This window comes from Hippoglossus hippoglossus, chromosome 8, assembly GCF_009819705.1.
Source record: "Hippoglossus hippoglossus isolate fHipHip1 chromosome 8, fHipHip1.pri, whole genome shotgun sequence".
Lineage (NCBI taxonomy): Eukaryota > Metazoa > Chordata > Actinopteri > Pleuronectiformes > Pleuronectidae > Hippoglossus > Hippoglossus hippoglossus.
In genome coordinates, this window is record NC_047158.1 from 14,064,939 (window position 1) to 14,079,228 (window position 14,290).

A 14,290-nucleotide genomic window follows, 5' to 3' on the forward strand; every position below is an offset into this window, starting at 1 on the left:
GGTTGACTTCGAGACTGTTGTTGGTTACATGTGAGTGATATTCAAAGGGGTTGCATAGTTTCTCCAGAAAAATGAGATTGGGAGCTAATTCAATTTTGGATCCAGACAGAGTGTCTTTTTTGTATTATTGGAATTTTACGATTTTGATTAGTAAAATTAGCCTACAAGAAATCTAGTAATCTCAAGAATTGTTTTTCTTCATTATGGTCCTAATAATAGATTTTATATATTTTAGGAAACATACAATATTCTTAAACTTGGTAAATTAGATTAATCCAGAGTTCCACACACACTCATAAACACTGCTGCAACTACATCTTCGTCTGCTTCTCCCTCAGAGATTGAATTCAACCTGACCGGCTGCTACGGCAGCCCCATCCACACCAACCACAACTCCAACTACAGCTCCATGCCCTCACCGGACATGGAGCAGTCTGAGCGCAAGCAGCAGCACGACCAGAGCCGACGCCCACTGAGCGTCGCCACTGACAACATGATGCTGGAATTTTACAAGAAGGATGGGTATGATGCCAGGCGCATCCTCCTGCTGCCCACCTCTCACTCTCTCCCTCTCTCGCCGCCCACGCCTCCTCTCACGCATCTGATACTGAATTCTTATATTTGACGAGAGCAAAGCCTGCACATTAAGTATCCGTTACCTCTGCGAAGTATTTACACATCCTGTAATCTAAAGTTTTCGCTCCAGTGAATCAGAAGCCTCTGGAGGCCGCAGAGAGCTGTGGGGTGTCACCGGTCAATAATTCCAGCAGATACAACTACATTCCCTGTTATAAAGATTTATCAGGATGAAAGCTACTCGAATACACGGGGGTGAATTGCCTTGAGTGGCGTTGTTTCCATGGCAACGAGAGGAAGAGCTGCTGGTTACCTCTGGCTTTTTTTTCTCGGGAAATATTTCTCCAGCGTTATCTTACCATCCTCCTACACCCAGCTCCTCCTTTGCAGTCTGGCTAGCACGTCACCTGGCCTGAGTCATTCATCCAGCCGGTGGAAAATCACAAGCAGAAGTAGAACCAATACCTTCAAAATGCCCCCATCAAATCAGGAAAAAGGATGTAGTGTTATACTGTGGGCATCAATTTAAATCTGCAGCACAGCACCTGTCAACATGAGGTGATAGAAACCAGCTTTGTATCTGTTTAGAGTAATGAGCAGCTCAGGAGCGTCTACTCTGAACAAATAGGTTTGATTAGGAAAAAAGAAGCTTTTCACTGTGTTGTGAACCATCTCTGCATTACCTCTGACCTCATATCCTTTTTGCCTCTCTTCTCCCCTACTAACGCAGCATTAGGAAGATACAAAGGTATCGTATCATGCCGTTATACCACTTCTTTCCTTACTTTCCCCCACTCCCCCTTGTAGTGCTGTTCTGTTTACCATATTCATGAATGACCCTTTGTGTGTGTGTGTGTGTGTCACCAGTATGGGCGTCCGGGTCATGGATACTTCCTGGGTGTCGCGTAAGGGTTCATCCACACTGACGCGCAAGACCTCCTCCACGCCTCCAGGCATGCAAGGGCCCGGCTCCCCCGCAGACACACTCATCCCCGAGCAGCCCGGCGAGCTCACCACCTCCCCGTCCGCGACACCGCCCCCTGCAGAAAGGTTCTGGTAAGTCACCGCGGAGACGCCGTCCCCCCTCTCTTCCTCATCCGTTGGCTCCTTTTAATGTTTATCATCATCACCATCATCGGCTTCCACACTCTGTGTGATCCAGATCCTTGGCTGTGCTAATCAAACGTTCACTTTTTATGGCATTTCTGTCATCAACACCTTCACGTCGAGTTCTGTTGCTGTTCTTATGATTTCTCACTCTCTGCATTTCCTCAGTTTCTCCTGTTTGTCGGGGAGATTTCACTGTGGGTTGCATTTTCAATAAGATAATGACATTTCCTGACTCTAGCTCTGAAGGCTTTTAGTCAAAACATTGTGTAGAAGTTTCTGTACTTTCGGCACTAAGCTTTAATCTGCAAGTCCTTGCAAGCATGCAGTTTCCAGTATCCCATTGTCGTGGCTTTGCTTTCTCAGCTTTGGTCCTGAATCTTTTTCCTTTTCTGTTGACACTGATTTCCTCTTTTGTTTTTGTAATGATTATCATAGTTGAACACATGAATAATCACCTCATGGTTGCCGGCTCTGCCTTGTGTGGCAGACGAGAGATAATATAGCTTCTAGTTTGGCTGGCTTTCCCCTCCTCTCCTGTGGCTCTTTCAGCCAATGAAAGGGTTTTGTGTCTGTTCCACACTGCCCTGGGCCGACTGCAGGACCTGCAATGCAAACAAGTCGTATAGGATTAAGGCCGACAGGGTTTTCCACATGCAGCAGTTGAGAGGACATTCAGTCACCGGGCCAGCTTTATATAATATTGGGGGCTGCAGACCAGCACTTTGGCTTCAGATCCTCACAGCTCCATGCAGTGTGCAGACACAAGGTGATCACAGAGGGAGGCGTACACACTGTATTCTTTTCCTTTGGCAATATATATTTTTCCTTTGCTCTTTCTTTGTGCTTGTCTTTGTATTTGCACCAAGCTGACTGTGTGCTAAGCTCAGTGCCCACCACCCACCCTAAATGCAACTTTTTTTTTCTCTTCTGTTTTTTGGCTACGGACCAACTAACACCTAACACCCTAATCATCAAAGCAGCTTATCCTATATCACTCCAATGCGTCTCCCTGTTCAATCACTAGAGCTGTTTTTTTGTGCTGTCTATTCTCTTAATATCTACAGCTCAGACAACGTGTCGCCCAATCGGCCGGACACCTCTCATGCCCATCCACCCCCAGGGGAGGACCGGCCGCCCCCCCCCTACCCCATCTCCTCGTGCCACTCTCTCCCCCACCACTTCTATCCCAAGCCCCCGCCCTGCGCTCGCCCCGTGGCACCGGGTCCAGAGTCCCAGCCCCCCGCCTCACCCCCGCCCCCGATGCGCTGGTCTGGCTTCACTCCCCCCGCCCCGCCCCCCTCCTCCTCCTCTTCCTCCTCCTCCTCGTCACTTGACATCAATTCGAACCCCAAACCCAGCTGCCTGCACTTCCCCAAGCACAGTCCGCCTGGCGACATGTCGCATGCGCCCCCGCCAGATGCTAATGCCTCACCACTCTACATCAAAACCCCCTTGGTACTAACTCGCCACGACCAGTCCTTTGGCAACCCCCCTAGCCTCCCTTCGTCCGCACCCCCGCCCCCGCCGTGGGCTGCCTGTCCATGTGTCCGAGAGAGAGGACCCCCCAGGCTGACTAGGTAAATACAACACACCCATGGCCACTATGGATGCAACACAGAGTGGCAGCTGTATCTCTCCTCTCCTCCAGCTCGCTGGCTCATGTTTTCTTTTTGCTTTTTTTTCCTCCCCCTTCAAATTACATATCTCAGATTCTGTAACATTCAGGTTGTCGGGGGTTGCCTCCCATGGGGTTGCCTAGCAACTAAGGATGTTACTGGCTTATATAGCGCTGGATATGATGCTGGTATGGAGTAGATGATAAATACATGTACAACGCTGCATATGGCTATCAAATAGCATATGAATGTATTTATTCTACAGTTTGCACCATTTGTTTTACTAACCAACAGAAGAAACAGCTTTGTAAGGAAATAAAGGTTTACAAGGTTAGTAATATAATGTGTGTTCCGTTATAGAAGAATATCTTCATACAAAATCTGCATCGCACAGCTAAACCAAAGGAGCTGAGTTTGTATTAAGTGATTGAGACAGTTTCCTTACTCATAGGTCTTCAGTGTTACAATCACACAATACAGCGTGAATCATTACTGCAAATCTTTGTCAGCAGTCAGAATAAGCTCGCCTGATATTGCTCCTTCTGGTGATCCGCTAAGGCCATGATTTCCCATTCAGATGATGTATTTGTTGGAGGCACACAGCTCAAAGGGGCTGCAGGAGATCCCAGTTAATTAGACGTCACATAATCCTAAATGTGACGACTCGCTGCAGTATGGATGCTCTTAGTGGGTGAGACTTCGTGGGCTTAGTCTTGTATTTGTAGCAGCTCTGCAGTAGATCTTATTACTGCAAGCATATCCTTGCTGCAGACATTAATTACAGATGTAATTATATTAGTGAGAAAAGAACACAGCAATTAAAATTCAAGAGCAGAGGAAAGAATTACAATATATTAAATGTTATTACCGTTACTGTCTTAAAACATACATTTAGCATCACTGAAGGTTTCTTAGACACAAAGAAAGTTAATGCCAAGCTTGGAAAATATAGATGGATTTTGAGGTCACAATCAATAACCATATTGATAATCTTAGTAGTAATGTTTATTTATGTTCCATACAGTTTATTTACAAAGGTACGCTGAATTATCAAAAACCATTGTGAGAGTTAGAGTAAAGACGTTTTCTTTTTTGTCGTCATATGCTGTATCTCTGCTCTTTTTTCTGCACAACCTCACTTCTCTTTGTATTGTGTGGAAACAAACCTAATGCATAAGTTAATTTATGAGCATTGATTAATGCTACGTCTGCTACAATAATGTGCACTCTCTATTCTCTAATGCTGGAATGAATTCCTCGAGCTCGGGGGATTTCTTTTGCACAGATTGACATCTTGTAAGTTCAGTTCAGATCCCAGCTGAGCGCCGGTTCAGTCACTCAAAATAAAATTGCTTTGGTTCACATCACTAAGCTTCTGTGTCTGCTGAGAGGAAAGGGCTTAAAGTTTTTCTTTGTAACTGACGATTTTTTTTTCTCTTTTCTTATTCAACACACAGAAATGTGTGATTTATTTTTTATGAGTAATAATAATGGTGGTGAAAAGTTTAAGGTGAGGCAGCATCTGTCTGTGCGACGATGCGATCTATTCTCATTATTCCAGTAAAAAAAGTTGATATATTGACTCAGGAATATTTGCTCAGTGATATTTGATTTACTGTGGTTTGAACAAGCCGAGAGATTTGCAACTTCAGGGATTCATCTGCTTGATGCTTGATTCATTTGTTTTCACAACGGTTAAATAAAAGGTGTTTAATAAAGATGTGCTGCGGTTCGGTCTGTAAACACCGGCTTGCTTCCCCTGACGTCGTGTTGACGGGTTCTTAAACATTGTGATACAATCCTTAATGATGATACTGATGATGATGGTGGTGGTGGTGGTGGTGGTGGCAGCACTGAGGCAATGTGCATGAGGACAGTTCAGGATGTAAATGTGCTTTAGAATGATTCAAATGAAAGTGTCTGATATCGAAACACTGATGTCTTTCTGTCTTTTTCAGTTCATTGAAGAGTAAAGAGCTCTCCCCTGTAACTGGACACAAAGCCATCCAGGTGGCAGGTCCGACAGTCCCTCCGAGCAGCAGCAGCCCGCAGAGCAGCAGCCAGTCCCCCCACTCCACGGAGCACAGTCCCCACACCCTGCACAAAGGTCAGCACCTCACGGGTATTGAGGTATTTAGTATTTACATTTTGAACAGGAATACGTGTTGTGTGACACGACTGTGTTGTGTGTTTCCAGGTTCCAAGAAGCTGGCCCCTGTCCCTCCAAAGGTCCCTTATGGCCAGTCAGGCGGGATGTCCGACCAGTCCACAGGTCAGCCGTCACCGGTCAGCCTGTCTCCCACACCACCTAGCACCCCTTCCCCTTATGGACTGGCCTGCCCCCCTGGGCTAGTGCCCCCATCCTCACCTGGGCAGACCCCATTGGGGGCGCCCCACTCCCTCTCCTCCCCTCCCTCCCTGACCGGAACGCTCACCAAGTCTCGGCCCACCCCTAAGCCCAGGCAGAGACCTAGCCTGCCCCCTCCTCAGCCGCCCACAGTCCCTCCTGGGCTCACTGGCCTGGCCATGGCCCCAGTTCCCCAGCCCCTGGAGCAGGGCCTCCTGGATGGACTGTCTCCTGGGGAGAGCATGTCTACAGGTAATCATCAGCCCTTGGTAACCACACCCCCGCCACCCCCACAGGTGGGGCTGCAGCGGCCCTCTCTCAGACTCGCTGTGGCTCTGTCCAACGGAGACGCTGGACGAGTGTAGGACTCTGTAGGACTCGTCACAGTAGATATAAATCAGCGCCCGTCCCCTTTTACTGACTGTCCCCACACGAATGTCTGAATGATTAAAAGTTGCCTTTTAGACACAGATGCCTGACAATGATGCAATGTAAATAGCATTTTTTGAGCAGAGCTCCTGACCGATGTATTCATTGCTTGTGTTATGTGATGATGTTTCTTGGTAATGTGTGGAAACATCAGAGAAGCATAGCTCGTCCTGCTTGTTTGGAAGTTGCCATTAGATTCATCATGTGCTCTCTGTTTATCTGTGTTACCCAGACCCTCACTCGGCAGAGGTAGGTCAGAGGCTTACACAGTTCACACTAGTCTAGTCTAGTCTCTCTTACCCACTGCGTAGCAGGCGTGGAAACCTAGGCAGACAAACCCCACATTATATCTACAGTATGATGTTCTGATGATGAGGTGTTCTGTCAATATATACCAATCGTTCTGTCGCTTTGTTATATTTATCATTCTCTTGTTCCCCCTGCTACTATTGTGTACCTTGCAGCTGTGTGAGGCCAGGGATTCAGTGTGGGCTAAGTGTGAGGGGGACTTTTAGGGTAAGCCAGACCGCCCCCCCGCCCCATGCAATCCATCTCACTGCCTGGCCTCGTGCTGTGGCTGCCTCTGGGGTCTCCTGCAGCCTGCCTCAAACATGCTCAAGTACCAGTAGCTCGCAGTCAGAACGTCGGCATTATTAACTCTTTGCATGGTATTGTGGTACAGCCAATAATGCATGGCCTAAGGACTTCCCAGAGTGCACCACACTGCGCTCACATTGCAGACGCCGTCGCTTATAGAGGTCCATCTGAAAGCCCCCGCCCCTCCCTCCTTTTGTTCCCCATTCCCAGCCTTACGCCAGCAGACATCCCCTTCTAACGTCCCCTGCCACCGGTATGGGGGGGGCCACAGGTAACCCCCAATCCTCCTCTGGCAGGTTCATCGCTTCTTATAACCTCTGCTCCTTCTTATTACACTGCCACGCTCCATCTCATTCCTACACAGGAGTAGTGTTCAGCCTCTGCTTGGAACTGCTGCTCCCAGTAAACGCAGCAGCGCTTTGGAAAAGATCTATATTTAGAGCAAATATCAAGTCCTCATGAGATTCCCATCGTTATGGTGTCTTGGTGCCATTTGTTCCACAGAGTTCCACACACATCTTGTTGCCTCTGTGTTGGTTTTATCTGGCCGTTGTTGTAAACGTGTACAGTAATGTGTCATCGTGCAGTCATTTTGACCTGTTCCTGTATTCTATCTGACAAAGTATTTGTTGTTGTTGTCTCAAAAGACACAAAAAGCTGTGACATGCCACACTAGTCGCCACCAAGTTGGTTCAGGTGTGACTAGTAGTAAGACACTGAATTCATCCCTGTGTAGAATGTGAAGCACATGTAATCTACTGACTCTTTCTTTTCAATCAGGGCTGACCTCATATTGCCACTTAACCATGAGTCCTGAATCCAAACGATTAATATTATTTCTGCTCTCTTCCGTTTTTTGACACCTCATTATCATCATCATACGCCCTCTTCTCCTCCTCCTCCTCCTCCTCTTTGCTCCTCATCCCCATTCCCACCACTCTGCTCATCATACTCACTTCTCCCACCCTGCTCACCATTAGATATCTTCAATTATGAAATCCCCTCCATCAATGTCAATCTGGACAGCCTCATCGATGAGTTCAGCGGTGCCCCCTGCAGGAGGTCCCTGGCAGTGACAGACTCTCCAGAGGGAGACGCTGTGCCTGAGGAGGAGCCCCAGAGCACCACTCTATGACCTATGACCCCAAGGCATCGCAGCTTACCAGCACCCCTGTGGCTGTACATACTCTTAGCTGACGCCGCCGAGGCCTGATGGAAACACCACTTGGCCTCACCAATGCCCACCTGAAACCAGAACTCAGACCCTCCCTCACATCTGCTACAGGCTGCAAAGAAACTCATCTTTCACAACTGCTCGCTAGAACATAAATGTGACAACAAGGAAAAAACACCAAAATGCCATAGTGGAGGAACAGTTGCCTTTAGGAGGAAAGACTGGAATATAAATGAGTATTACACTGAAAAGATGTTTTCAGTTTCTTTTTTTTTTTTTCTGCCTTGCTTTGTCGGTTGCTTGTTTGATGCAGTGGTCTGCATATTCTGTGCACTTGTTCAATTTCTTTCTTTTTTTTTGCCTTAGAACATGCAATCAAATTGCGCAACTTTTTCGGTTAGGGAAACTCAGAGCCTGACGTGGTTAGGAGCAATGCCCATCCTCAGGGTGAAACAGAGAGACGGAGAGCGAGAGAGAGAGTAATCTGCTTTTATTGCTGACAGGGTATTCAAGCTTTGTGCACATTGAGGAACATGCTGAGCCCGGCAGGTTTCGCATGAAAGATGAAACATTTGATTCTTATTGTCGCACCAGGTTTTGATCCAAGCCCCCCCCCCCCCCCCCTCCTCTATCACTTTCATTCACTTTAAACCAGCACAGTATGAGAAGAATGTGATTGTAAATTCAAGTTTCATCTTTTATTCAGTTAAGAAAAAAAAAAGAAAAGCACCAATATGTGTTTTGCATGAAAAGCCGATAATACGATCAAACAGTTTCGGTATCAAGAGCCTCGGAACGGCAGTGTTTTTATTTTTGCGCGAGTGTTTTTGCTGTTGTCGTCCTTGGAGATGTTACTTTAGATCAATCATGTGCTGTATCAGTTTGATGGTTATGGATGGATGGACTACACTGCCTTTAGGTTCACATGATTCTCTCTCTTAACCTTGTTTCAAGTGCTTCAGGTTCACTGACCTTTGACCCCTTGTGTAAATACAAAGACTGTACATAAATTGATGTACATAAATCTGAGAGGAAAAGTATATGTAAAATGCATATCTTGAATATATATATAATGATAATATATGTGCTGATATTTATCTGGTGTAGAAAATGTAATGATTAAAAATATGTGATGTTATTTTTGACCCTGCACACGATGAACAGGTCTATTGTAGATTCATGATCTTTCACTTTGACACCAGGTAACTACGATGCTGCAGCAGAAACGCAGAAAGTTATTTCTGCTAGGGAATCAAATCTTTCTAATTCTGCCACCTGCGCTTTGACTTCAGGCCTGCTGGAGTGCTAATCAGTTACACACCAATGCGCTATCTTTTCCTCTTTTTTAATCAGCCACGATAGATTCCTTTGTAAATAATAAGATCACTTTGAGCCCGCTTGGACCTTGTAATTCATCCGTAATGAGGCAACAAATTTCTAAGCCTGTATTGTAGGACTGACTAGAACTGATTAGAAATCGAATTTGGCTCATCGGCTGTATCGCCGTCTAAATTTTGAAAATGTTTCGCCGCAGACAAGTAATTAGAGACGTCAGAAAACAGATGCTGCAGTGTCACTTTTTTAATTTCACACAGAATGTCCTAGGACAATAATTTTGTCGATTTAAGTGCAATTACAGTGTTTACTGATCCACCTCAGTCCAAAAAAAGTGGTCAAAGTCACCCTAACCCCCAAACCTTCAGAAAAAAAAGCCATTAATTTTATTACAAAGAGGTTGCTTTTCTTCACTTTGTTTTTTTCCGTGTGAGTTTTCTGCTTTACGAAATGAATTCTAGATTAACCTCTCTCCTAAAGTGATCCATTGGTATGCCTCAGTGTGTATATGTTTATGAAGATATTGGTGACGTTGATGATTCTGTTGATAGCTGTGGTGATTATATGACAAACAATTGCAAGTGCCCTCACACTGGTTGTTATTTTGGAACTATAGGCATAATCAATGTGCACGATAGAGGTTTTTATCGTCTGTGCTGGATCCATAGATTTATACGAGGAGGCTGGGGTACCTCTGAATGTGACCCACTCAGATCTCAAACGGTAGGGTACCTGCTTTTGTAACCGCTAACAGGACGAACGAGAGCTAGCTTTTGGGATGAAAGTTAATTAGGGGCCTGTTGGCATGTATTGTTATCAGTGCAGGGCTGTATTACTGTAATGCTTTTGTGCATCATACCTGGAACTTACAGCCACCTAAAAGCATGCATTCATATTCATTATAGGTGTGATTATTACGCTGCTGAAGAGAGAAAAAAAAAAACGTCTGTATATCCTCCCCCGAAACACAAGTCATAATCACATCTTATCTTGTTTCAGCCAGTAAACTGATTTTACTGTCATGTTTGAGAGCGTTATTCATAGGAGCCACATTTTGCACCAAAGTAGTGCACTGTTCCGTAGTTTTATTGAGCATTTGAAATGCTGTATAGGCCTATATTTCCTATGTCACCTCACCACCAAGTGTGTTGGTCTAAAATAAAGCTCAATTTGTTTACATTTTGTGGGGGGGGAGGGGATTTTAAAGAAGTAAAAAAAAAAAGAGAAGAAAAGGAAAATCCGAAAAAAAGTGTCATGCATGCGCTTAGATAGTCTTTTGATAATCCATGTTTTGTGTCAATCACTGTCTTTTTAGGGATTGTACGAGGGGTAATGAACAAAAATGTGGTTGATGGACTCCGGAGAATGTGGATCACGATGAATGGTCCTGAGTGTGGGGGTTTTTGAGCAATACGGTAGAGGAGTGGACGTTGCCTGTGGATGTACTGCCTCCTTCTGCTTTCACGACTAGTGTACAAACAGAACCTGCTGCTTGTCAAGCCCACCACGCCAACCCCCTATACCCCCCCCCCCCCCCCCCCCCCCCCCCCCCTCCTCTGCTTAGCATATCAAGTGGAACACAGTGTGTACTGTGAAGCCTACCTGCAATCCTTATCAGAATGTCAGAAATAAATATATATATTAAACTCTACATTTTTAATTATCTCACCTGGTTCGTGTGGGTTTCATTTATGTGATTTCTTTGAGATCAAAATGTTGCTGAAATCAATTTCTTGTAAAGAGTTGTTATTGTTTGCAGTTCCACATTCAGACCATAGACTTCCTCCCACTGTATGCAAGTGAAGCCACAATATCCCAGATGTTAACACACATATTTTGCGCATTTGGAGCCAGAGTCAGCGCAGTAACTATCGGGGGATTGAGCCACTGAAGCGAGGTCCCGTTGATACACATGACCTCATTTCGATTGCATCAAATATCAAATTCAAACAAAACCTATTTGAAAATTTAGCACTCGAATATATGTCAGTGTGATAACTATCAAAAACTATAAACATATTTTTGATGTGTACTTTGGCTTTTTTCTTTGGTCCATGTCCCAGCCACTGACATGAACGAGGTGGGGTCAATGACCTATACTGCTGCCAGACACCAGGAGGCAATGGAGATGCTTTGGCTTCACATTTGGGAAGAAGTCATGTCTCCCATCTTTATACACAGTTTATGATTTAGACATTGTTACATTTTCACTCCATGCATGAAGTATAATTCCAGTTTTTCATGTTGTACATTGAAACATTTTCATTTTAAGGGAGTTATTTCCTGGTCTATTGATGGGTGTGATCTTGTTCTGGCATCGAATGAAGACATACGATGCAATTCAGGATAACTCAGGACAACTTGTTCCTTTATCCAACTCGTACAATGAAGATTGAACAAGGAAATGCAGATGAACACAGAAACCGCTCGCCTTCAGTTTTGGGTTGTGAGCGATGTTGGCTCAATTTAGGAGAGCCACACTAAATAAATAAACAAATCAACATTAACAGCATTTTGGGCTTTCCCACACCCATCAACATTCATTCACATCCGGACATGAAAGACTTCATCACATTACATGTGATGGAGTATTTGTACACTGTGTTACTGGTACTTTTACTGAAGAATACTGCCAAAAGTTTAGGTATAGGTTTAATTGCAGCAGCATATTGCATAATTCGACCTGATTTAATTCCTGCCTTTATTCTCTTTTCACCCATCGCCTCCTCTGGCCTTGGGGGGGGGGGGTTAATCTGGGTCCTGAAAGTCAAAAACAGGGCTGTGATGAAAAAGTCTGACTCAACAAATTGATTAAGCAGAAACCTGGCAGGGCTGAAACAGCAGAGGCCTTTTCGAAAGTGTAACCTGTGGGACTGGCCCGGCAGGATGGTTGAGTGAGGAGGAAACTAGGAGTGTCCAGGTTTGACAGGGTGGTGGTGACACTCACACTGAGAATGAGTCCCTCGTTTGTTTGGATCCTCCGCCCCCCCCCATACAGGCTCAGTGAGACACGGTTACTCTGTTACGTATATGTTGAAATAATGTTGAATCACGAATGAACTCTTAGATTAAGACCAACTGACAGATTGATTTCTATGAAAACACACATCATCTCATCATTCATGACTAAATTAAACTCTCTACTGTTTATATATGTTTTTAGGGGTAATCTAATGCTACAGTCCAGCAGCGTGTCTCCTTACAGCAATCAACCAGGCTCAGCTCATCTTTACCAGCCTCCTTCAGACTGGGGACATCAATTATTTCGACTCTAAAGGCGACTCTGTTAACAGCGTCTTTGAACACACCACATGGGAAGCCTGTCACATGGTGTAAGGGATGAAGATCCTGATACAACCATTAACTCCATCCAGTTATTAGACACCGTTCCATTTGATTTGCATGTGTAAGATTACCGCATGAAATGGAAATGATGAGATGATGTTCCATTAAATTTCGGACAACCTGTCCGTTGTGATGTAAGAGGGAGAGAGGATAGCCTGAATGTTTTAACATGGTCTTTACCACACTTTGCTCCCTTGTCAGATCCAGCTCATGTCTAATCGCTTTTCTTTTGGTGAAATGTGCAAACACACAAAGCTGTTGAAAGTGTTGTGTGGTGGTATAGTGCATTTTTTTCTTCCCACAAATTCATGGCCTGCTGCTTGGAATCCAGTATCCAATGACCATCAATAATGTTAAATCGTCTTGTTCCATTTCTGGTTGTTTAAGTCAGACCTCAAGAATGTCCTGGGATGTTCTCTGAAGTTGTTACACATCCCTGCATGTTGGCTCCTTATGAAACAGGCAGCACTTGTCACAGACAGGAATGCAAAACAAAAGGCTTGAGTTGTCTAGGCTTTCCTAACCTTGGTTTTACTTTAGACTGTTGCCTGGTGATTCACATAAAACAGGTGGCACGCCAGTAAACTTCCTAAATTTTCCTTAAGTTGCAAGTGGGGAGATGACAATGCCTGGTGATATCTTAAAACCCAGAAAGATCATCTGAATTGTACATGTATCAATTTGGATTCATTTGACCAGTAATACAAATAAACTCATGTCACACACTTCATTGCATATGGATGATGTTGAATTTGTGGATTCAACCGAGAGGGTTTTTTTTAAATAACAGTTCATCACTCCTTATTGGCACTTCGTTAACCAGTCAATAGTCGCTGCGTTATGCCAATAAAATCCAGGGTAAAGTTGCAGCCACCAGTGCGAGGAGAGTAAACGCCGACAGCAGAACGACCAGGCATCGTGCGGTCGTGCAAACCCTGCGCCTTCGCCTGTGCTGCGGCCGAACCGCAGTCATCACAACCCTGCGCGCATCACCCTCCACCATGGGTCGCCCCTCGGCGCTGATGATGAAGATCTGAGATGCGTTGTAGCCGGGGCTGATCAGCCTCTGTCGACGGGCTCGCTCCGAGATCCCCCTGAAGCAGCGAGCGATCCAGTTCGCCCCCCTCGGCAAAGGGGCCCCGGGGGTGCGCCGTGCGCTCGGGAGCTGCCCCGGCGGCCGCGGCAGGGGCACCTCCAGGGTCTGCGCCTCATGCGGAGTCTTGTCCGCCGCGAGGGACACCAGCGCTTCCTTCTGCTTCCTGATGAACGTCAGGTGTCGACAGACGGGGCAAATGATCGTGTCCCTGATCTTCCCATCGCCGTTGATGCTGACCAGCGTTTTGACCAGGCAGTCGTGGCAGAACACATGTCCGCAGCTCAGGGTCCTCTCGGTGCCCGACAGACACTCATAGCACACTGGACACTCCTGTGCGTCCTCCTGGCTGTCCTCCCTGTAAAATGCCATAGAGGGGAGGGGGGGGAAACACTGAATGTTATCCAGTTTAAAATCGGAGCCTTTGGTAAATGTCCTGTGAAGTTCAGCTCCAAGTTGCGTATTCCTCAGCGCACGGTGTTCTTCACTTTGGGCTGTGGGGGGAGGCGAGAGCGGCACCTTGTAAAACAGGGCCTGCCACCTGAGGCTGCACTGACTTCACTGATCGGGTCCCCACAAAACATGACTGGCACTTCAAGTGGCCAAGCTGGTTCATATCGCACGTTCTTCAGACAAGGAAACTTATCCTGAATTTCTTCTCTGTCTTC

The 14,290-nt window shown here is 45.7% G+C and overlaps 2 protein-coding genes across 11 annotated transcripts in view; one reads left to right on the forward strand and one right to left on the reverse strand.

Annotated features, from left to right (window-relative positions):
- si:ch211-114m9.1 (rho GTPase-activating protein 44) overlaps positions 1 to 10,849 on the forward strand; it is a 29,146-nt gene extending 18,297 nt beyond the window's left edge. Inside the window, exons 16-23 of one of the 10 annotated variants that reach the window (XM_034592904.1) lie at positions 339 to 522; positions 1,307 to 1,324; positions 1,444 to 1,632; positions 2,751 to 3,263; positions 5,261 to 5,424; positions 5,500 to 5,901; positions 6,543 to 6,594; positions 7,656 to 7,789. In XM_034592904.1, the coding sequence (XP_034448795.1) occupies positions 339 to 522; positions 1,307 to 1,324; positions 1,444 to 1,632; positions 2,751 to 3,263; positions 5,261 to 5,424; positions 5,500 to 5,901; positions 6,543 to 6,550 (1,478 nt within the window). In that variant the 3' untranslated portion in view covers positions 6,551 to 6,594; positions 7,656 to 7,789. Of the gene's footprint in view, positions 1 to 338; positions 523 to 1,306; positions 1,325 to 1,443; positions 1,633 to 2,750; positions 3,264 to 5,260; positions 5,425 to 5,499; positions 5,902 to 6,542; positions 6,595 to 7,655 lie in introns of all 10 variants that reach the window. The other 9 variants (XM_034592907.1, XM_034592908.1, XM_034592900.1 and 6 more) reach the window with 9 other exon arrangements.
- A 936-nt stretch (positions 10,850 to 11,785) lies between these two features.
- Positions 11,786 to 14,099, reverse strand: LOC117766710 (RING finger protein 222). Its single transcript, XM_034593996.1, has one exon. It carries the CDS (start codon positions 13,992 to 13,994, stop codon positions 13,368 to 13,370), a length of 627 nt encoding a protein of 208 aa, XP_034449887.1. The 5' UTR covers positions 13,995 to 14,099; the 3' UTR covers positions 11,786 to 13,367.
- Between the last annotated feature and the right edge of the window lie 191 nt (positions 14,100 to 14,290).

Excerpts from the sequence above, each read along its gene's own strand:
- LOC117766710 (XM_034593996.1), bottom strand. The coding sequence starts at position 13,994 with ATGGCATTTTACAGGGAGGACAGCCAGGAGGACGCACAGGAGTGTCCA.